This window comes from Tetrao urogallus, assembly GCF_951394365.1.
Source record: "Tetrao urogallus genome assembly, chromosome: 4".
NCBI classification, from domain to species: Eukaryota; Metazoa; Chordata; class Aves; order Galliformes; family Phasianidae; genus Tetrao; species Tetrao urogallus.
The window spans coordinates 34,312,945-34,337,519 of NC_136817.1; the positions used below are offsets into that span (position 1 = coordinate 34,312,945).

Sequence of the window (24,575 nt, forward strand, 5' to 3'; positions counted from 1 at the left end):
ATGAAGAAAGCATTCCTACTATATGCATAGGCAGAGGGGAAACTACCAGCTCTCTGCAGAAAGAAAATGACCATTCTTGCATCCAATTCTTAAGCCACAGCACTGCAGTGACTGTTTTGAAGAGCAAAATCTGCACCAATTCTGTTTTCCATATTTTCTTGAACTATATTTAAATGTAAGGAAAAGATTATTTATATTCAGTCTCAGCCCAGCAGCAGGAATAGTGACATTTTATTTTCTTATGTGGGTCAGGTGTAAGAAATGTGCAAAGGGACTGACTTTCTGGAAAGAGTGGGTACAGAAGGAAAGGGTGAAACAGATGAAAGAAGCATGCAATTCTAGAGGAAGTTCTTTCTCTAGAACCTGTCAATCAACCTGGCTAGATAAAGGCCTGTGTGGCATACTGTAGGGAGGTTGTAAGAAGTAACATGACGCTGACTGCTGTGGATGGAGACATGGATTTGCGCGTATGTGGAGAAGTTGGAGGTAGTAATACTGTAGGTTACTAAATTTGGACTTCTGCACTCACAGACTGTTCCCTGCAGCCTGCTTACTGGAGGTTTTTAAAGTGTAGCCAGTAAAGGGCATGACAAAAACTTCAGAGGAAGAGAAGAAATAGGGAAATTAAGGTTTGTGTAAGCATTAGACAGGGATTTGTTGCACTTGCTGACCAGTTTGTTACTGCTGTTATGTCACATTTAGTAAATTAAGTTTTTGCATGTCAGTGGCTGAGTACAAATGATTTCGCCACAGTAAAATCTGATTTTTGTTAGTCTCTATTCCAAGGGACTTGTTTTCTCTGCAAGCCCTTTACTGCAGTGCTACACAGAGTGCTGATTTGCACGCTGTTGCCCATGTGTATGTGGCCTGATGTCCTGTCCGTGTCTGAAGTCCTATTCCAGTCCTTACTGTGAGAGTTGCTCAGGCAGCCTCCAAAATTTACTTTCACAGTATTTTGTGCAGATCTGTTTACACTTTGCAGACCCCCTCTTCAGCTGTCATTTTCTGCTGCCTCTGAGCTTCTTGTGGCTGTGTTGCATGAAGTCAAATTTCACCCCCAACTCTTTAACTGCTCTGAGTGTATTGTGCAGGCTGGCAAATTTGAACAGCGTATTTAAAACATTGCTTGAATCTATAAACACTCTGCTTTTGTTTTAGCTTTGTTACTGCATTTACTGTCTGGTCTTGAACTAGAATTTTCCAGGCGATCAACAATAGCTTATTTGATTCAACAGTTTCAAGCTGCTTGTAAATATGTTAAAAATTTGTTGGGGTTTTGTTTTGTTTTTTTATACTCCTAAAGTCCCATAGCTCTCAAGAGCCTTTCTTTCAAGGAGTTTTATAAATACATCTCAAATTTCCGCAGTGCTATCATGTAATTAAGTTGTTTTACATTGACTGATTGCAATAGACTGATAAACAAATTTAGTAGCTTTCTCTCAGCAAAAGAAAATGAATGTCATCCCCTCATCTTTTTTTCCAGAGCCATTAAGTGTTTTCAAGGAGAGAAAAATACTTTGCTTCAACTTCTCCCAAGTTTTGCTGGAATAAAACCAGTACCTCTGAAGGGCTGAACTTCTGTTCCCTACTCACTGGCTTTTCTTCTGTTCTTACAGATTCCAGAGACACTTCTCTTTCCAGTGTCCACTACTGTTCTTATGTGGTAATGGGAGCAGAAGAGCATTTGTGAGGGAGGGGCCAAGACACCTATCATCTCCCATCAAACCACTTGCACCACTGACCAGAACCATTGCCTTTCAACAGCGCCTTGGGCTGGTTTTGGCCCCTGAGTTGGATTTCCTATCATGTCTTTTAAAAGGCCAGTTGGCTTAAAGCAGTGCCTGAAGGGGCACTGGCATTATCCATAAGAATGCTGTGCTTGCCTAGCTATGTACTAAAGAAAACTTAATGTCATTTCTATTCTGTCATATATTGAATGAAATCCCTGCAGTGGAAAGTGATAGCTATGAGTAAGATGGTACAAGTACAATTGGAAACATTTTTAATATGTATGCACAGGCTGCAAAATCTATAGATTTCTGCTTGCATCAAGATGTTTCTTGTTCCACTGAAATCTGCATATTTCACAAAATTAATACTAAAAAAATATTAACTTTGGACAGATTTTCATTAGTTGAGGCAGAAGAAGACTTTAAAAGAATGAAAATTATATGAGCTTTCCCATAGCCTCCATGAGGTCACAGCCCTGTGCTATAATATAACATGGCATACTCTGAAAAGCTTTGAATCCTCCAGTCTAAGAGATAACCAATCACTTTCAGTGGTCATTAATGAGATCTCTATGGTATTAACAACTAAGGATTTAGGGCCCTAATGTCCACCCAGCTTTCCACATAACTGTTTTGAATTAATCAGTGGCAACAACAACTGTGTGAACTCCAGGGTCTTAGCCTCGCCCTCTCTTTGGAATGATTTGAGCCCCAGCATTTTTCAAGTGGGAGCTGTGATTCACAAGCAGGTCTATGCCCTCAGTTTGCTCTTCTGTCCCCACTGCAGGAAATGCTTAGCACCTCACCTGGCACTTTGCAGGTTGTTTTTCCATGAGTTTATAATGTTTGGCTGTGGCAGGCACACCAGAAGGTACTGGGACATGATGAGGAGATGAGAGGTAGTGGCTGTTCATGTCATTTGTGTTGAGTGACATTACTCTCTCAGTCAGCAGCTAACTTTTGACTATTCATGTGCAGTAATTTCAGTATGGAAAATTGTTTTCCTCTGTCTTGGGTGTGAGAACACAAAATTATACAGGCACCCAATTAATGGATGCTGCAGAAGTGACTGGGACAGCCCCAGACTGTGGGTGAAAGGGAGATATTATTCACTCGCCAATCTGACACCACCATCTGTCTGATCTTTAGGGCTCAGTTGGTCTGTTTCCCCTCATGTATGATAGAGCTATTACCTAGGCTTTTGCTTCGAAATCCTAAGCTTTGATATGACATAAATGTCTGACAGTGCTATTGCAATACTGGGTCTTGTTCTAAAAATGTGTGATGCTTCCTTCCTCTTCCTACCTCACTGTGGGCATTTTACAGTTTTACTATTACTACTTTACTCATGTAGTGCGGTGTATTTATTCATTTTAGAAGCTGGCCTTATCACAAACCTGTTTCCAGAGGATAACTTTCTTGTTTCCCTTAATTTGGCTTTGGACTAAATTTTGCTTAGATGGTGGAGAGATATACTTTGTTTTGCAGCCTGAAAATTACTGGCATATATCAATTACATTATACGAATTATAGGAGAAATTTCAAGAACCACAATTGTGGAAATTGCTGCTGTGTTATTCATCATACCTAGTTTTTCCTTTTTTTAAACCAGCGCTGTACATGGAAGGGATATGTACTCAAAAGCTGGTTTTGCCAAATGTACAGATGAAATGCTTTTGTTTTTTTGATGGGTAGAATTGCTTCCATGTATAATCTAAAGTATCTTTACTAAAATAAAATGTGTCTTTTAACTTCTTTCTTTTATAACCCACAAGTTTTGCAGCCACTCCACAAAAGAGAAGACTTAAGAACTACGTCAGAGTTGGGAGGATATATTTCATGTGCAAATGTTTTCAAGCAGTAGTTCTCTCTCAGATTGGGTTTTGTATTTTGGAAAACAGAATTTGCCTAGTCACACATTATGAACCAGAAAGCTGGAATGTGGCTAGCAAATTCTACCAATTCACAGGATTACTTGAGTTTGATTAATGCTGTTTTCCAAATTCAAAGATCTCCTGAAGAATTATATTATTCTGTGTCACATTTCACAGGCCAGTCTTTGTTTATTTGCTTTTCAAGCAATGGAATGACTTCTGTCCTCACTGAAAAGAGACTTCAGGTCTGGGGATCTATCCACAATAAGGAAAACTATTTTTCTTTCATCTTTCCTTCTTGAATTCATAACCAGTCAGAATTCCAAGACTAGAGACAGTGATGCTTTGTGCTTTTATATTTTCTCTTCACTTTGCATGTGAAGTCTGTGGAAACATTTTTCATTGTTGATCTTTTCTGTGAGTTTAACTTCATAGTATCAGCTGCTTTTCCCAAATGGGAAAATAAGACATAAGTTCAAACTATTAAGACTTGAGTACCTTGACTCTAGAACCATGCTTAGAGTTACTGACTAAAACTACAAGTCCTTGTGATGAGAACAAAATCTGCTGCCCTTCTTCATCTTTGTGCCACCCTTCTTCAAGGAAAGTAAATCAGTTTTCCAGTTAAGATGCTCCCCCTGACATCCTGGTATTTGTGTGGATGTCCTCTTCCTCATAGCTGTTAACATCACAGCCTTTCTAAGCATGATTCACTAATTTTAGCTATCGTGATAGTTCACGCTGTCTTACTGTCACTTAATATTTACCGTACTTACGTAAGTGCTTTGTTACACCTGGAAGCAGGGATAGAAAACCCTGCTGTCCTACTTGCTGAGAAAAATGTACCCTTCTTTCCCTTACACATGTAACTTCCTCTCAGGGGGCACACTGTCCGGTCAATTGCAATTTACGTACGGAGCATTCAGTGCTGCCTTGCCTGGTGCATTAGTCATAGGCAGTGTGCTTGAACCATTCTGGGAAGTCCCAGATAGGAAGGAGGAAAAGCTTAAAATCAAAATTCCACCACCTAGTGCTCAGTCCCCACTGCTTCCACAGGCAGCGCTTGTGTTTCTCCTGCAGTTCTGTGCATTTTCCATCATCTTTCATTGCCCTTATTTCAAAGATCTGCTGTGAGACGAATGCTCAAGGCCGTCTTGGAAGCACATGGGCAGACATGAGTGAGATGGAAGCTCCAGCAGACCTGCCAGAAGTAAGTGAATGTTTCGGCTCCTTCTGAAGTGCTGTTTGAATTGAAAAACAATTGAAAACAATTCAACGCATGAATAACTCAATTGATGGACATGTAATTGTTTTAGATGCTTTAATTTAAACATGTTGGTGAGTTTCTACAGGAAGAGGGAGAAATCGTTTTCTTGAAGTCAAGTGCTCCAATGTTAGAATTCAGCAGGACTGGCCATGGGGTAAATACATGGTCAGTATTTGTACTATGAAAAAAATCTACAGAGATATTCTATAATTTTCTTCATTGGCATTAGCATTAAATTCTCTAAATGAAGAAAATAAATTTACTTCAGGAGCCATAATATCTCAGAAGTGCTCTACTTTTATTCTACATTTTGCTCATTTATTGATTAGAATTCAGACTAGGGAGAGAAAAATATCCCTGATCTGATGTAGTATATTTATATGAACATGAACATTTTTTCCAGGCCAATTGTCTTATACATATATATCACATGTATACCTTTGTAAAAACCCATGGAAACTTCTTGAAAATTAAATTGGGCATTGCCATTACAGAAATGAGGACATAGCTGCTGTTGTCCTGCATGGGTACGAGATTTATGGAAGAACCGCAGATTGGACTGATTTCCCTAAGTTCTTCAAATAGCCAATTCATTTTCTGTGTTGCCTGTTTTGAACTGTTGTTTTAAAGATTATTGCTCCAGGCCTGTAAACACTTACCGGGTGCAACATTACTTAATATTCTAGTTCTTGTAAATGAAGGAATCGCTTGCACCCACTTATGCTCAACTTCTCTGGCTCGCACTGTTTGTTTCTAGTACCATCTGTAAGATGATTAAAAGCCTTTTTTGTGTTCTGCATCTGAGATGGTGTGAATAGTCATAATTCTGTTTATTTTGGGATCCATTTGCAAAATAGCTGTAAAGCACAGGCCAAGCAGGGTTAAAGCAGATGCATACTTTAGAATCCACTGCCAGAGAGTGTTGAGGTACCAAAATCAAATACAGCGAAAGAAAATGTTGCTGCTTCAAATTCTTTACATGCACGTAGCAGGGTGGATGGGAGTTTTATTTGATAATATTGACTTGAAGAGAAGATGCTGAAAACATTCATTTTAAGCACTTTTTTTCCTCCAGTCAAAGCAAGGATTACCAAACAAACAGAAGACTCTATTAGCCAACTCTCAGGAACGACATATCCTCTCACTGGAAAGACAGAGACAAGAGGTAATCTTGAATTTACCTATCTTTTACCTTTACAGTATAATCTTTATCTATAGTATAATATTTTGAGTACCGCCTCCAAAATCAAATTATCATCTATTATAACGTAAATATGAATCCAGAAGAGATTTTTATGTCATTAAGGGCAAATTTTCTTAATTTGGTGAAGGCCAAAGAATCACTATGAGTACTAGCAAATGGAGTCTTATTCACAGGTAGCAGCAAACTGGGAGCTGTTTTCTAGCTGAGCATCCCAAAGTGTGATCCTGTATCCTAAAAATCAAAATTTCTGAGACCTATTTGGCTTTCTTCAATAAAAATGCACACACACTGATTTCAGTTGTAATACTTGCATGAAAGTTGTTTGTTAGGCTTCCCTGTCTTGCATGCCTGCTATTTTTCAGTTTAGTGGTACTGAGAAAGGCAAGAAAGCTCTGCACTCAGTAGTAATTGCAGTTAATAGACATGTTCTATTCACTTCTTGAAGCCAGTGACCTTCTAATTGCAAATACATTTATGTAACTTAAAGCAGATTAACAAAAAGTCCTTGGTCATGTAGGAACTGCATCTTGGGGGTTTGTTCAGTCTTGCTAGTGATTCACCTGTAATTTATTGTATATTTGCATGTTTTCTGATTTCCACTTCCTGAACATTCATGTTCTGTAACTGAAATAGCAAATAACTGACAGATGGGCCATAAAGCTTGCAAAACTTTCCATTTGCTTTCTTTGATATGAACTGGCCAGATAACAAGGAGACTGTGAACACACAGTTTGAGTACCAGAATGCCAGTCTTTTTTATGTATTGACAGTGTTGAAATAAGACTTATTTACTGTGACTTCGTGATCATTACAGCTTCTGGAGGTGAACAAGCAATGGGATCATCAATTTAGAACTATGAAACAGCTTTATGAAAAACAGGTAACGATGCTGATTACTTCTATTGGAATATGAATGTCACCTGCTGCTAGTTAGTTAATTCAGCTTAAAAACTAGCTGGCATATCTGTAGTGAGTATCTTTTGAAGGGATGGGGGCAGGAAGCATAATATTTACTTTGTCTTTAGCTTACATAGGTAAAAATACTTCATCACATACAAGTAAAGATAATGCATGCACAATCTTCAGTGGGATAAAATAACAAGAGAGTACAGAAGTAGCCCATCTCTCTAAGTAGGGAACCGGGCTGGACATGACAGCAGAGAACATCATATCCTCCAAAAGGGCACACTTCAGAGCACAGATGACTGAAAAGTAACTTGTGGTGTCTGATGCATCCAGCCACTGATCCACATCACTATGTGTCTTTTGGTTCTTGTCCCACCTTTCATGGTACTTACCACTCTGGTTTATTAATGGAGTGCTAGCAATTTCTTTCGATACTCCAAAAACCGAATCTCTTTGTAAGCTGACACTTCTCATCTCTTATTTCCTTCTATGGGAAGGAAGTTGGATGAGTGACCTCATGTACTTATCAGGAAAATTTTCTCTCTAATATGTTCCAGTAAGTTTTACTGAGATCCAGATAATTTCTTCCTTGATTTTTCTTCCCCCTCTCCCTCCAAAGGAGGAGAATTCAAATGACTCTTCCTCATTTAATATAACACATTTTTGTGCCTCTGTCTACATTGCTTTGGATGTGTACTAGAGCAGACCTGGTCCATGTTGCAAAGAGAAAAGAACATTAAAATGAATTCATACAGAGGAACAACCCCTTAATAGCTGTGCTTTGGCAGCAAAATCAGTGCAAGAGTCAGCTGATTGAGCACCATGAAAGCAATTGCCCAGAGTTATTAAGACTCTTCAAACAGAGCAGCAAAGCTTGGATTCAGGGAGGTGGGGGGAGAAATAAGCAATTGGGAACTTTACAGCCAAACAGACCCACTCCTTTACACCAGTCTACTGAGAGCTGAAGGGGTGCAGTGGCGCCTTTGGTGTGCTGAGCCCCTTAGGATGGACAGGCAGCCCACCATGGTATGTTACTTGCCTTTCAGCTGGCAGAAGTGAAAGCAAAACTGCACGTGTCAGAGAAGAGAGTCAGTGAGCTGGAGGAACAAAGACATCGACATCCTCCAGAGAAGGAGAGGTTGCAGATCCTGGACAGAGACACACCATCACAGGAAATGGTAGGAGGGTGCATTCTCTTACCCAGCGCTGAATGCTGTCCTGCCTTTTCTCTCTTCTAGCGAGGTGCATGGCGTAGGTTGTTGTACAACCGGTAGATGGAGTTGTGGTGTTGGGCTCTTCAGTACTGGACTCAAGGCAGTGTCTGATCAGAGAACTACGTGGTGAGACAGTCATTTGCATAAAAATTGTCAGACTGCACAGCAGTAGTCTGTGTGTGGGAATAAAGGACAGATTGATGTGTACAGTGCAGAGGTGTTCTGCCTAAGTGTTAATTTCAGGGTAAATTTCTTTGAGCGCTCAGTGAAAGAAAGTACTACAGAGACTTTCAGTGGAAAAGCTGCAGGTTTATTTAAAATGCTTGGCAGTAATGAACTGAACTCCATACCCCACTTTTTGATACATATTTTTACATGTGGGCTAGCGTCAACAGTTTACAACTAGCTGTCTTAGGTCCCCTTAAAGATTAAGGTATTAAGTGCTGAAAGCAATGGGGCTGATCAGTTGTAGCTCTCTGTTCTAGAGAAGCATTCACCTTACCCTGAGTCAGGCACCTCTCTCAGGAGTCCTTAGGCAGTGGCATAGAGATGCACACTGGAAGTCAGATCCCTGAAGCGTTCCCTCTAAAGTAAATCCACAAACCATTTCCAGGCTTTAAAGCAAACTGTGCCATTATGAATGTGCTGAATCACTGCCTGTGTTTACCCTCAGTGTGCAGACAAGGTGAGACAGTTCATCTTCTTGTATTACTACAGTTTTTATTGCCCACCCTTTACAATGTGATAGCTGTGAAAAATACCTAGCTTTCTAAAAGGGTGTGCTCTCCATTTATATTTTTATTTTTCTAACTACATACGCAAATAATGAACAAAATAACTCTGTACTCCATAAACCTCTTACATGTGCCAGTCTCAGTTCACCAGTTTCTTTACAAATTATACAGTCAACAACCAGAAAGTGCTTCTCTTCCCTTTGAATTTCTTTACCTGCTGGATGAGCTGCAGGGGTGCAGAAGATCTGTACCCTTGCAGATGTAGCTGATAAAAGCAGTGGATTTTGAATGAGCAACATGATTTTTAATACCCACATCAACCCAGGCTGCCCATGGGGTTAGATGAAGAAAAAGCAATTCCAGGGGATGATCCAAAGAAATGCTTAAAGTTATTCAGCTTGAAAGCACATGAACAAGATTTGTCTTTATTATTGTTCAGCAGTCTGAAGGGACCCAGGCTGATAAATTTACCAAGGTTAGATTTGTAGGGCTATATATTTTTTTCTAAAGCATCTAACATTCTTTATAACGGCATTTATATTTTGTTAAATGCATGCATGCATACATACATATATATATATATATAAATAATATATATATACATATAAAATTTCTTAGAAGTTAGCAGTAGTTTCTTTTTCAAAGGTTCCACATCCCATCCCATAGCCACAGAGCTGGGAGAAGCTGCAGAAAGCTATTGCCAGAGAAGAGTGTTGTTTGCTCTCTAATTGCTTATCTAATCCCACAGCCATAGTAGAGTAGCAGCAGAGAAGCCATTCTCTGCATGCTTTCCTGACCCATTTAGGAAAGCCAGCAGCAGCTAATAGTCCTGGGGTAGATTATCTACTACTGCTGTCTTAGAGGGCTGTTTCCTTTTTTGATGAATCTGAAAGTATGTCTCAGAAAGACAATGTTGTGAACTTAGCTATCTGTTCCCATGACCTCTGTGGCCCACAGAGGAAAACCGATTCTTTTGGAAATGCACATTTTTTGGCTCCTTTTGGGCTTGACTATATGCCCATAGGCAGCGACCAAAGACTTATGATAAAATCTAGGTGCCAGAACGCCTAAAATTCAGAGTTGAATAAGAAGAATGTGAATGGTTCAAAAACCTCAACAAACTGGAAATCTTTACTTGCAAATAGCCATGTTCTCTAAGCTATCAATCCTGCAGAAGAATGTGTGCCAGGAGCTAGGAAAAGAGGGTGGCAATGGTGAAGCATAGAATATAATAAAAGCCTATCAGAAATTTAATTTTTGCTATTTTTTTTATTTTAATATCTTCAAGCATACCAACTTGAGCAAGCTCCCGAGTTCCTATGCGGAACAAAGAAAAATAAAGCTACCTCCTGCATAAGTGGCAGTTTCTCAAGGGTGTTTCTCAATGACTTGATATGTACACTGCGATTCATATCTCATGAGCTCAAACATGAATGCCTCGTAGCTGCACAGAGGTATGCCTGTTGCACAGAGCATTCATATAATATCGCGTGTGTGATTGTTGGATTTCATTTCTTTATTACATAAGGCAACTGCAGAGGTATATTTGAAATATTTGTTTTTAGTAGAACAGACAGTTCTGTTCAATGCATGTAACCAGCAGGCTAGCAAGGAAGCTTTTCCGTTGGAGAGAAAGGAGGAAATCTTAAACGTCACCAGCTACTTCAGGCTGTGATCTGAATCTTAGCTCCCTTCACTGTAAACTGAAAATTATTGAAAGCAATAGGAAAAGGGAATCAAACTTAGTTTGGCAAATCTGTCCTAATAATTCCTATGATACTATCTTGAAAGGCTACTGTAGGCCTTGTTGCAAATAGGAACATCTTCATGGTAGCTTACTTGAAGGAAACAGTGTGGACAGACATACCAAGAAGGGTCAAGTTCAAGGCACCAACAACTGTGATGGGGTAAAAAAGTGGGTTTCTATAAGCCTTTGTTGGTAGCATGGTAATTTTTGAGCAGGGTTAGGCTTGCCTTAATTTCTCAAGCCCTCAGACTATTTAACACTGAGAAGTGGTTTTATCTTCAATGTTACATAATACTGAGAATGACTGGAACTCCACAGACCTCTATCCCTGGTATGGGTAGATGAGCCTGAAGCAGGATTGGGATGGTCATTTGTATGCAACTGTTTGCCTTGGCCTGCCAGCTTTTTCATGCCTTTGTGCAACAGCAGATCGTAGAGAATTTAGTCTGCTATTTTGCCTCTATCTCATCATATGGTGAGTGGTCAAAATGGTTTCAACAGACTTTATCATATTTGGGTTTTACTAACCACCCGTCTTCCTGTTGCTTTCCTTCACAGCTATGTTTGGGACACCAGAAATTCAGCACATCTGCCAGACAGCAGAGATTCTGAAAACTGTTCTTGCAAAATGATTCCATCTGCATTTCAACAGCATTTCTCTGTTTTTTTTGCATCCCAGAAAGAAACAAAGGTCCTCAGTGAAGCCCTGCATGAAATGAAGGAAGAAAACAAGCTCCTGAAGAAGAAGAATGCATCAATGATAAGAAAACAAGAGCACTATGAGTGTGAAATAAGTCGTCTCAACAAGGTAGGAACAAAAATGAGGCACTGGTCAGAAAATCACTTCTCCCTTTAATTCTAGGGCCTCTACTATCAAGCACTGACGCTACCTGATGATATTCTCAATCCTGGGTGGACAGTCTGTTCATGGCAGCAAACTAATCACTGTTAATCTGTAAATGGCTGATTCAGGGAGCTGGGGAAACAAGCATGAACTGAATTTAGCAAATACCTGGGCATGCTGCTTTGGCAAGCAGCAAAGTTTGCACTGCAAAGATTAAAGAAAGAAAATCTCTGGCTTCATCTGTGAAACTTCTCTGTACCACACTTAAGCTCTTTCTAGGTTTCTCCTTGTTAGAACAGAAGAGAAGTAGGAAATGGCTTTCATATGCATCTAATGAAACACTGCTTTAAAAAAGTTAGTTTATAAACTTGTTTTACATATGTTTTGTTAGAGAATGGCTTCTCTTGACAAGACAGACGCTCCTGTTCTTGTATGCATACATATACACATGTGTATGCATATTCTCGTGTACGTGTGTATATATTTTTGAAGAAATTGCCATAATATAACTCAAGGTTTTTTGGTTTTTGTTTTTTGTTTAAATTTTCCACTGGAGGGAAAGTAATAAATGTAACTTAGTTTGATCAGAAGATCGCGTGAAGCAGTGGGTGTTTCGTAACAATTCTATATTTCATGGTGAACCACAAACGCTTCCTGAGGAAATGCACTGCAGTAACCATTGCTGTGTGTCTTTAAGTGCAACATAAGCTGGAGGACCTGCAAAAGTCAGGGTAAAAAAGCAACGCTGTCATATTAAAATCTGACAGAATTCATGATTTCTAACTCATTCTGAAATGCTTTAGCAAGACTTGCTCAAAACCTTACTGTACTTTCATTTTTTTTTTGTAAAAACAGCTCACTTCAATGTTTTGTTTTGCTTTCTTATCTTATAATGTTATTGGAACTAAGATGTGGGTGAATAAACCGTACTTTTAAATGAAACATCAATTTCATGCAATGTGTTTTCTAACATGAGTGATGCTGATTTCCTGTGTAACTGCATCCTTCACACCTCATGTCATGAATGTATATAAAATTGTGCTATTGCAATTTCAGTGACATGAAGTTCTTACAAATTCTAATCAAATTTCTGTATTAAAAGTACTTGAAACTCCTTCCACTGCATCTTTTGGAAGGTTGTTCTGGAACTCTGTCTCTGTTTTCATTAGACACTTCATCTCTTTCAATTGGGAGGAGTATATTCTGGCCAATTGATACTCATTTATTCTTATGGTACCAGATCTCCTTCACTCCTACTGTTACCCCTACTTTTACATTTAGCTACACAGGGCAGTCATATTTTCACTAGAGGACAGTTTAGTTAAGCTGACCCAGTTCTTTTGATCTCTTAATACGCAACTATACTTGCTCATATGTATGATTTTGCACCTCAGTCATTTCAGTTGCTTAGTTCCCTTTTTATTGAAGACATTAGTACTGTGTCCAAGTACATTTACTTCGGGCTTCATGTTGATCCAGTCATCTGGAGAGCCCATGATGCAGGGTTTGGTCTGATCCTGCTTTGATGTTTATATTATGAAACTGATTCTGTAATGCCAGAATAGTTTGCAATACCATGTCCCAGTATTGACTTTCCTGTTCACCATACAGTAAAAGTATTAGACCAATTTCTCTCTAACTTAATGGATAATTTTGCTGTATTACCATCTCAGTTATGTTTTTCAACCATAGACTGGAATGTATTTCCACATTAAGAAAATCTGTGAATTTTTGTATTTTTTATTTTGTTTTTTTTTTTTTTGTATTTTGTATTTTATTTTGTATTTTTTTTTGTATTTTGTATTTTATTTTGTATTTTTTATTTATTTACTTATTTTTAATGAAAGATATCAGGTTAAACTGTGCTTTGCTTCATCCCTTTTCTCTTGTCTCTATGACTACTCTCTTCAGAATTTATTCCCAGGCCTAAAAATGTATTCTGGTTTGATTAAGATATTTCTAGATGCATGGACTATTTATCCTTCTCATAACTATGAGAATAAAGCTAGATATTTTTTGGTCACACATTTCCCTTTTTGATATAGAAAATTTCAGGAAAACTCTGTGTGGCTAATTTTGCAATTTCAGGTTGTGGTTTTCAGTATTTCTGAATGAACAGTATTTGACACTGCATGAAGTTAAGCTGAATTTAACTCAGTGAGCTGTGAGATCCTCCTCATTTTTACATGTTCCTTGCATGGAGCTGGTCTCTGTTATTCTTCTTCTTGGGTAATATGATCTTTAGTCTTGCTCAGAGCATCACTGCATAATACTTTTGTCTTTATTTTTATGATGAAAGAAGCTTTTATGATTTAGTTTATTGTGCAACATACAGCTCACAATACATTCTATCTTCCATTCCTTGTGGCTGCTAGTGAACAACTTCCAGTCTAAATGCCAATGTGAAGTTTGTTTTTATTTGTTTTGCTATTTGTGCAGAATGCTGAAGTGTCATATGCTGAGAGAGATTAGCAGAGGCCAGAATAGACAAAAGGAAGATCAACCAGTGAGCTATTAGTATCTTTATCCTCCCATATCTATGTTCAATCTTATTCACGTATGACATGGTACACAAACTTTACCATTATTATATGCCTATTTATCTTCTGCAGTATCCTTTTGACACTAGCTCATCAAATGAAAGGCCTCCCTTTTCTCTTCTGCATTCTTTGCAGGAAGTGCTTTTGTTGTTGTTGTTGTTGTTGTTGTTCTCCTTTTGGTACTTCATTGAAAATGAAGTCCGTAATGCTACTAATCCTTGTGTTACGTTATATGCTGTTGGTTTTTTTTCCCTGCCTATTTCTTCTTCCTCTTCCAAAATGATCTTCACCTTTCTCTTAAGACACGAATAGTATGTGGCCAGCCATGAGGAGCTGGGGACAATAAGCAAGAATAGAGCCTTCTGAAATGAATGAAATTAGCCGAGTGTATACGTCCTGAGAGAGACATGGAAAAGTACTGAAACTGCAGTATTTGTGCTACAGTAAACAAATACATGAGCATAGTGTGTGGTTATAGACAAAAAGTGGTAAGAGTAGTTTAAAAACTATTCCAGTCCAAGGGACTGCTGTGGAATACTACTAAATGAAACATTCTAAGTAGCAGAATTTGACTGAAAAATAGAATGTAAGAACATTCTGTGCAGTGTGCGTATACATAACTCCCTCTAGTGACAAATTACAGAGACTACATAACTTCCTTTCAAAAGGAGTTTTCCCTTCGGTTCTAGTTGAAGAAGTCTGGGCTCCTTCTGCAGAGGGTGTTTTGATCAGGCTTTACTATAGTTACACGTATAGGAGGATATGGCAGAATGCTTCTTTATACAGTCTTGGGTTGTCTGTTTTTGGACCTAGATGAATTTAGACACCTCCCTTGGTTTTCCCAAATTCTGATTTACACAGGTAAAATGACATTTCTGGATGAGAATTGCAGCTGTGATGTTCACTGTTATTTGTTGGTTATAGTTGTAAGTACAAACACAGTCTTCTAAACTGTGCTGTCTCAGATTCATGAATGCAGTATGGGCATTTGGAAAATTTGGACTTAGGCATGCATACACGTTATTGTTAGTGAGGTTAACATTGTGTGTATAACTGAAGCAACTGTAAGTGAAGGAAAAGTCTGTGACTCACTCTAATCTGTTTATTTAAAGAGAAAACATTATAATGGATTGAAATAACTTTTTCTGATGTGGTGAGTCTCAGTAGTAAGTGTCATGTTTTATGTTGCAGGCCCTTCTGGATGTGTTGAAAAAGAACTCGTCTGTTCTTAGGACTCCTTCAGAGACTGGTGACAAGAACAGCTTTGGTGACATGAGAACCCAACTTGAAGTTCTCAGACAACAGGTAAGAATGGGTAAGAGAAAGCCTGGCAGAATTTCATGCTATGTGGTTTTGCCTTCACTCCCAAGAGCAGTGTCTAGTTGACTCGCTATATAGTACTTTTGAAAGGAAGCTGTAGGAGCTCTATGCTATTAAAACTGGTTTTTCCTAAAATGCTGTCATCACAGCAGAGTCCATAAAGTGAAACGGAGTCCTTGCAAAGATCTGGAGCAAAGCCTTGTCTTGGACCTCAGGCGGCAAAATGGCGTTTGTGGTTCTTGGAGCTGTCCTGGCAGCCTCTTGCTATGGGCTGAATTCATCCAGAGAGACTGATGTACTTCATCAGTTACTGATGGATTGGTCACTTGTGTCTTCTGTTTCTTATTTTGTTGAAGTTGAAAGCTTAATTTGCCAAGACCAGGATTCTCAAAACAATTCATTAGTGCTGGTCTTGCAGTGTTTTAAAGTATGAGGCAAAACATTTGCATCCATAACTTGTATGCCTGTGACTATAGGGAAGTGTATTTATTTTTTTTAATGTTCATTTTAAGCTATTCAAGTGCTTTGTGCACTCTCTGTCTGCACATGAAAGAATCTGGTTAAAGCATGATACTTTACAGATAGTTTTGTAGTTTAGGTCAGTCATTCTGGACAGTGTTAAGGTTAACATTATTGACACACAAATGGATATGATCAGAATGGAAATTTTATTCAATAGAAATAAAATACTTGTTTCTGTCACGTTTGACAGCAGAGCCAGAGTTTGCTCTCTAATGTAATGCTTGCCACATGCTGGAAAATAAAATCCTGTACTTGATTGTACAGTAATGAGTTATTTCATTCTCCACAATAAAATAGAGTAAACCAAATTTTTTCAGAATTCTCATGGGGTAACCATTTTATGAATTTATTTTTCTGGTTCTATAAATCAGTACAATGAATCCAAACTTCCTTTTGCACAGAGTGGAGCAGGAGGCTTTAGTTTTACAGGGAAAGGCATCCTTGGGATGAAAAGTGATGTGACAGTCTCACCAGATCTTGGCTGTCATCAGCCAAGATGGCCACTACAGATGAGTTGAAGGCATTCATTCCTTGGGAGGTGTCCCTCCCTTTCTCTGTGCAAGAGAATATTGACAAAACCGTGACAAAGTTTGCTCTCTTGCAGCTTCAACAGATCCCTACAGCTGAGAGGGAAGTGAGAGAGCAGAGAGCAAAGCAGGAAAGAAGAAATGAGGAAACGCTGAGATTGTGTAGATGGACAGGGATACAAGAAACCTACACGTCAGTAGCTGACAGCTTTGCATCTGTTTCAGGGGATCACAGCACTCATGCCTCCATCAGCCACAGGCAGTGGAGCTGAGACTCCACGTGGCCACACAGAAAGCCTTTGTTCGTTTTTACACTGTGTTATTCAGGAAAGGGATTATATCTAGTGGGGGGCCTCTGGGCCCTAAAAACCTTGCAAAAATTAGCTGCAACAGGCAAGTCATGAAAATAATTTATGGAGCCCTATGTTGACTTTTTTTGTTCCCTGAGGCATTAACATTTCTTTAGTCTTCCTGTGAAGTCATAATACTGCTGCCAGCAAAAAGCAAACTAGGTCTGTGCTGTGGGCAGAGCTTGAACTGCAGCAAAGAAACTCTGCAAGTAGACTGTTAGCAGGCTTTAGTGGCCAACTGCAAGGACACAAAAGGACTCCTGGAAGCTCTGATGGTCATTCCCACTCCAATGTATTTCTGCTGTTATTTGTCTGTGGAAGTGCCACCAACCTCTAAGTTCACACCAGGTGGATGTCTGTCCATTAGCTGAGGAACTAAAGTCAGCCAGCTTGATATCAATTAACTTGTGGACTTGTATTTTGCTTCTGAATATGTTTGCTGTCTGTGCCCTGGGAGGTCGGATGTTTTTTAAACAGGATGCGGAGCTATGACCCCATATGACATAAGAAAAGATATTGTATTCCTCAGTATCAAAAGACAGTTTGTCTTCTAGGAACTGGGTCAAACCCCCATGTTTGCATTCTGAATTGTGTGTCAATGATCCCCTCTGCCTCTTTGCTGAGATGGGTAGGTTCTTTGGGCAGCTGTTTGAGAGGGGGGATCAGAGGTCCCATATCACAGACAAAAGGTACACTGGCCAATTATTTTTTCTCATCCCTTTTCAAGCTTCTAGGGCAAGACATCCTCCTACACATTTCTTCCTACAGTGTTTCAGGCAAGGTCTAAACTTCTTGACAGTCCTGACTTGTCCAGGTCTTCTGGTCACAGCTCTAAATAGTACCAGTATTTCTGTGCAGCTTAATCCTTTGATCTGCACCAATGTTAGATGGTTAGAGCAACATATAAAGTAAAACTACAGGGCGTAAAACAAGACAGGCACAAGGCTGATCTTGTCATGTGGTGTTCAGTGGTGTTTAATGGCTATGGAAAAGGCAGGACATTATTTAATCATAGCTGTTCATTGATAGGTTGGATAAAATGATAATGTTATGTCGGACTGTGTGCTGGAAGTTGTTTTTTTTGTGCTATGCCGACACCTTTTGCCTCCACCATGATGCTCACTGAGGTACAGGGGGGAGTTGCAAGGGCTTGTAATTGAAAAGAAGATTGAGGGAAAAAAGGGAACTTTTTTTTTTTTTTTAAACTACTGTTTATTCCCTAAAAATATCCATGTCTTTAATCATTGCAATCCTATTTATAGTCTTTAAAATGGATATTCCCCAGTAATTACATGCGTCTATGAACAATGAAGCTGTGGACTGTTTCAGTTGATATGTGCCACTGGAGACTCTTCATTTGCTATTTTTAATTAAAAAAAAAAGATGGGGGAAAGTATTTTGGTTGCAGGATTGTAAGGATCCTTTTCGGATGCAACCCTCTGGTTGACAAATGTTTAAAAAGCAACCACACACACAAAAAAAGTGGATTAAAATTTCTGTGTGGCTCTGCTGAAATTCATAAACTTGGTCATAATGATTGCAGGTACAAATATATGAAGAGGACTTCAGAAAGGAGAGATCTGACAGAGAAAGACTTAATGAGGAGAAAGAAGCATTGCAGAAGGCTAATGAGAGATTACAGACTCAACTGAATAAACTAAACTCACAGGTATGAGTCAAAAGAAAGATGCTCTTGCCAACACATGCGTATTTTATTTTTATTTTCTCACTCTCCACACAACCCAAGGCTTTCTGGCTCCTATTAATTGACATTGAATTTTATGTGAGGTCACCACCTGGGATGAAATCATTCTGAAGTAATGAGTTAAGAAGATGAGAAATGATTATAGACAACTTCCAAATTAAGCAGATGAGGGGAGTGTTTACTGCAAAAAATCCTCAAACATATCTTAAAATGGAGAGGAAAATCAAAAACAAATCCAGAGGGCTCCTGATTGTTTTTCTGGCACTTGATATTAGAGTCATGACATTGAGCCAGCTTTTGAAATGAGAAATGTCTGTAAAGTGTCCTGACCTCTGTCTTGGAATTACGGAGTAATACTAATATCACTGAGGAAAAAAAATAAATGTCTCCATGCAAATTAGCTGAGCAGCCTCTAGAATAATTTGTTATTGCAACATCCTTTTTATCTCTTCGGAGTAGTGTCAGTATTCTGTTCACAGACATTCAAGAAGCCAAGGCGAAGTCATGGCATGTAAAACTTTAAGCTTTCTCAACCCCATTTAAAAATGATGAAATGCTGAGGTTTCCTCTCTCAACAAAATTGTGCAATAGCTTAAAAGAACGGCTGATTACCAAAATGTTCTGTGATGATTTTTTTGTCTGCCCCAACTTTGTTGTGAAACAGAAACTGCAACATTGCCTTGTTCTCAGCCCAGGCATGAGCCAGCATTAGTATTAGGGCCTCTGGCTAGTGAATGCTTTTATAGGTGCTTCAAAGCACTTCATGCAAGTGTGGAGAGAAAAAAAAAAAAAAAAAAGAAATCCTCCTAGGCATGCAGAAAGACCTAGGACAAATCTGTTAGTATTGCATGCAAACACGTTTTAATTACATTTCTCCCACTCCAGCCTACTCCTGGATGGTTTGATAAAGTAATAATTATTATTTTTTTTGGTAGAACGCACTCAGACACATTCTTCCTGTGTATTTTTGCTTTGTCTAGAGACCATAAATACATAACTTGCATGGCCCCAGATGGTCAGTGGATGCTGTGAAAATAGGGAACTACAAACAATGCTGCATGGGCTCTTCCACCCTCCCCAGCTCTCTGAGCAAGAAGTGTTTCCACAGTGCACACGTGAACATACTCTATGGGTGGTGCATGTGCTTGCATGGTGTTTGTGTAGAACTTGGTTGTTGCTGCATTGCAATGACAGGAACAGCTTTGGATGTGGCTTTTAGAGAGTTGGTTTATTAGGGTGAATATTTCATTTCTTCACAGATGAAGACCTGTCTGAAAGGAAAGGAACCACAAGAAAGGCAGTTACAGCAGCAGGTACGCTCTCTTTTCCTGTTCCTTATTGCTGGATGTAACTGAAATGCTGGCCCTTGGGCTCACTGAGGAGTATTTCCATTTCTTAAGAGCCCAGCCTCTCCCTTTGCTTGCCAGCCACAACAGCTAGTGGCATTGCACATGACAAGACAGCCTGAAGGGTTCACAATGGGAGAACAAGTGCGCTCCTTCCTTCTTCCTCTCTCCCCCTGCCAGAAGGTCAGATCTGCTGTAGCTGGGGATTACCTGTGGCTCACTGGTGTGTTCTAGAGGAAACAGAGGCTAGTGGAGGTATACTTGAGGCTTGCCCACATAAAAAGGCTTGGTACAGAGCTTTAAACTATCCCCCTCGTGTGATCAGCTGCAGTTGCTTACAAAAATCCATTCCACATGTTATCTGTGGCTATGAGCAGATGAGAGGGACCAGGTAGGGTGTGAAATTTCCAGTGCATCGGCTCCTCCATATTTGCCCTTGCACAACTCTTCCTTTTGCACTTGGCTGAGCCTTGCCTCTTTCCACAGGAAATTTTTGAGGCAGATAGGTAGTGGGAACTTACACTTGGATTCATCTTGTTTGTCTCTTTCTGCCTTGGGATATGATTAAACGGAGCTTGTGAAGGACTTTAAATATGGGAACAGTCATACAGTCATGCAGCATATTTATTAGTTTATTTTCTGAAGTAAAAATATTTAGTTCTGACTCATCTGTCATTCCTCCTTGTTCTGTCCCTTGGCGAATTCCTATTGATTCTACTGACATGCAGCCTGAGATAAGACTCAACCAAATCTCAATACCACAGACTTCAGTTCATTATCAAAGGACCAGAAGTTGATTTTTTTCTCGTTGCATGAGTACCTGTCTGTGTAGGTTTGCTTCAAGCTATTGAAAGCTATGGCATGAGATGAAAAACTCTTGAAGACAGAAAACACCCAGAAATGTGCTTGCCATATATAGGAGAAAAATTCTAATATAAAAAGTGTCAAAAAGTGTCATGGCAAAGATCAAATTTCTTAATTTATTTTTTTAATCATGAACAGACTTGAGAGAATAAACTGAACATTGTGACACACACTGAGAGAGCTTTTTTTCTTTCCTGTTCCTTTTCACCAAGGCATTTGGTATGTGAATATTCTACTGTTTGTCATATGCTGTTAGTAATGCATTTCTTCTTGTTTTGTTTATTTTTTGACAGACAAAAGATATTCCGGTACAGTCTGAGAGGCTCACCTACCCACCTCCACTATTTCTCTCCCCGTGTGTTAATTATGGGAGTTGTGGGTTGCTTCTTCACTATCAAGATCCTCGAGTCCACCGAGTGTCTCGCAGAGCACAAGAACAGCAGCAGCACTCGGTAAGGTTCCCACCTTCTCCGGTTTCACAAAGGCGCTGATTTTCTCACAGCATGGTGACCATGGAAGAATTAACACAGTGCTGCCATACTGCTATCCTCACCAGTATCCAAATTTGTTGGTTTTCCATTTGTTTTTGGCACCAGATCAAGATTTCATGCAGGTTTTAGAATTACCTCAAGATTCTGAAGAGCCTTTCTGAGTTCTGTGCAGTCTCTCTTCCATAATTGTCTTTCTCAACATGCTGGTTTCCTTTTATGAGCATGTTCTGTTCTTCCTTATTGTTCCAGCATCTTTGGTACTAAATTGCACAGATTGCTGCCATGTCTCATTTGAAGCATAGCCAACTGAAATCTGTGTGTAGAGGAAAAAATTTACAGCAATTTAAGCCTGTAAATAATTATATACCTTAAGTATATATCCTTGTAAATTTTAAAATAATTTTAGCAAATACTAATTATTTTTAAATTGCTGAGAAGAAAAAGGGGACTATTATCCATTTGATTTCAGTCATCATGGTGGTCATCCTATAATTAAAAAAATAAATAAGATTGTCTGATTAAGCTCTTGCTGGTTTCTCAGATTAATTTACATCCATGTAAATTCAGAGCCTTTTCTAGCTGGATCCCAGTTCTGGGCATTCAGAATAAATGATAGTGACAACAGTAAGTATTTAGCTGCAGCCAATATTATTTTGTTCTCTTCTGTCTAGTCTGCCTAAGAAAGCTTGTTGGCTAATGGCTTATTTCCATGTCCTACCCTGAGTATTTCTTTCTTTGGCCTTGTCACTGGAAAATAACTTCTGTGCTTCACTTACGATTTCTGCATTCGTGGATAATACAGCTGTCCTACCTTCAGGCAATGCTCCTGTAGACAGATGCACAGTCACACATTCCCCGTCCCCATTCCCACACGCTGACAAGCCAGCTGTAGGATTCACAGAGCTGCTGTTAAACTGTAAGGGTGAAATTCCAGATGCTATCTCTTGTACCAAGTAGTACCTTCCTTCTGGTCCTCTGATGTAAAGTAGGATTATGTGAGGAATGAGGTTCTACTAGAGTTGAGCCACTCTGACCATGAATGCTCTAGGAATGCAGTTTTCCCAAGCAAGCCTGTGTAGTGGGAGAAGAGGGGGGAAAAAAAAGAAGTATAAGTGGGAGTTACATTTGTGTGTAGATAACACAGCAGGAAATTGGCCTTTTTCCTGTAATCCTCAGTATGAAGTGAAATCTTTTTCTTTAGGCCAGGTTATGTCAGGTAGAGTTGTCTATTTCAATGAAAATACTGCTTCAAAGACTGATACTTTTGAAGTGCTCTGGGTTATCTAAAAAGAAGGCTGTACCCCTTCAAAACCAGTGAAGATCCATTTAAACATGGTGAATGTCATTTTAGATATGCAGTATCTGTTTCTGCATGTAAAGCTATCGCCTACTAAAGATGTTCATTTATTTGAGAAATTCAAGCTTAGTTCTTGCAAAATACATATAAGGCTGCAGAAACAAGCAGAAGGCTGTGGTCAAACCTCATTTCCATACTTCAGGAGTGTGCTCATCTACCTGTTTATCAGAATTTGAAGCATTGGGGAATGTTTTTCACTTCAATTTGGACACTGTCCCAGATTATTTTGGCTCTTCTCCCTGAATTTTCATTGTCTGGATTTCTAATTCTGTAAAGGATTACTGGGCTTAGAGTTTAACCGTTCCTGCCGGAACACTGGGGTCACTTTGACTGGTCACTTTGTAACTCCTAGTTTCATTCTGAGCTTTCTTTGAAATTCTCTGCCTGTGTGAGTGCAGCGTTACTGCTCTGAGCTTTTGATAGCTCCCTGAGCAATTTGTTAGCAATGAGGAAAGGTGTTGCAATTTAATGGGTGTCCTGAGTTAACGTATGTAACCCTGTGTGTTTAGTCTGTGCTTTTGCTTTTTCAGTCTTTTTATATCTTGTGCCTTTTTGTTCATTTTACTTGTCAATAGAAAAAATCTGTTTAGTCTAACATGAAATACATCTCTTTTCTCTGAAATGCATTCCACTCTGCATTGTGTACGTGTGAAAGAAAACAGTAAATCAGAGAACAAAAAAGTGAGTAGAAATTCAGAAGAGCAATGCAGATAAATACATTTTGAACCATTAGGGGGGAAAACTAACGGTGCATAAAGTAAAGCACAGTCTTGCATTGTATCAAAGCCTGTTTGTTTGTCCTCAAACACAGAATTAGTTAATTCCTGTGAACGATGTTCTTCAAGTGAAAATAGGATACTTCCTTTTCCCTGGCAACATATGATGATGATCACTGCTATGTGACTGAATGAAAGCACACATAGAAGCTGAATCTCTTTTCTGTATCTGCAGCTTCATCTTGCCATCTTAATTGAGGCAGAACTTCTTGAGACATTAATGGCATTTCTCTCTACAAGTTGAAGTCTGTAAGAGTCTCCTTGGACTACTCAGGGTTTTGTTAGAGTAATTTCTGCAAAACAGCAATTATTTAACTAATTTGAAGCCTGGAAGTAATTTGATGAGCTTGAATGCAGTGCTCAAATCACACTGCTGGTTTAACAGAGCTTCAGATAGACAGCCTGGTCCCTGGATTGTTTTCTCTGCTCGTAACACTCACTTACCACAGTGCACAATATAAACTATGACACAATTTTGCTTTCTTCCTTACTGTTCCTTACCATGAAGAATTTCCGTGTACTATGCTTGTAGGCACACAACCTTCTCAATAGTGCTTCTTATAAGAAAGATGGGGAATCTTCTCATCCCACGGTATTTTCAATAGATTATCAAACAACAGCTAATGTGATTGCAACAGAAATGCTGATCTGTGGGAAAGGGAAAAGGGAGAGAACTTTATTCAAAAGGATTTTCCTATTGTGCAAAGCAATGTGTTACCTGTACTGAAAGTAGAACAGGTTCACCTGTCATGTCATAGTGCACACCAGGCTTCTCTGGCTTGCTAAGTATAGAGGATGGAGCCAGTCATATCTTCTGATATGTTTTATTCCTTTATTCCTAGCTGCAGTGTACTATAAAGCCCATTTAAAATTGAACTAGCTTCTGTTAATGTTTTTTGATTTGAAGGATCTAGAAAGGTTTACAACAATGTTTCTAATTGGTGCAGCAACTAAACCATGCATCACAAAGATGGAAGCAAGCAGAAAGTCTCAACTGGTAGAAAATCAAGCTAGATATAAGATTTTTGTAAGCTACTTCTGTATAACTAATAAAAAGCTTCACAGCACAATTATGTTTTTAACATGCCACTATTCTCTTGTTTGAAGTGTCTGTGAAGTCCATATTGCTGTAATAATGTTTTATTGTTCTGTGCAGCCAGACTATCAGTGGTATGTTCCTGACCAGTTTCCTCCAGATGTTCAGCACAAGGCAAAGGGTAAGACAACAGCTGTACTATTTTTTTGAAATGGGGGCTT

At 39.1% G+C, this 24,575-nt stretch overlaps 1 protein-coding gene across 1 annotated transcript in view; it reads left to right on the top strand.

Annotated features, from left to right (window-relative positions):
* Positions 1 to 24,575, top strand: part of TNIP3 (TNFAIP3 interacting protein 3) — a gene marked incomplete at both ends in the record, with an annotated part of 84,602 nt that overhangs the window by 44,903 nt on the left and 15,124 nt on the right. Inside the window, 10 exons of the mRNA XM_079534107.1 lie at positions 4,728 to 4,814; positions 5,947 to 6,036; positions 6,890 to 6,955; positions 8,028 to 8,159; positions 11,356 to 11,484; positions 15,252 to 15,365; positions 18,323 to 18,448; positions 19,744 to 19,797; positions 20,988 to 21,151; positions 24,475 to 24,535. Of these exons, the coding sequence (XP_079390233.1) occupies positions 4,728 to 4,814; positions 5,947 to 6,036; positions 6,890 to 6,955; positions 8,028 to 8,159; positions 11,356 to 11,484; positions 15,252 to 15,365; positions 18,323 to 18,448; positions 19,744 to 19,797; positions 20,988 to 21,151; positions 24,475 to 24,535 (1,023 nt within the window). The remainder of the gene's footprint in view (positions 1 to 4,727; positions 4,815 to 5,946; positions 6,037 to 6,889; positions 6,956 to 8,027; positions 8,160 to 11,355; positions 11,485 to 15,251; positions 15,366 to 18,322; positions 18,449 to 19,743; positions 19,798 to 20,987; positions 21,152 to 24,474; positions 24,536 to 24,575) is intronic.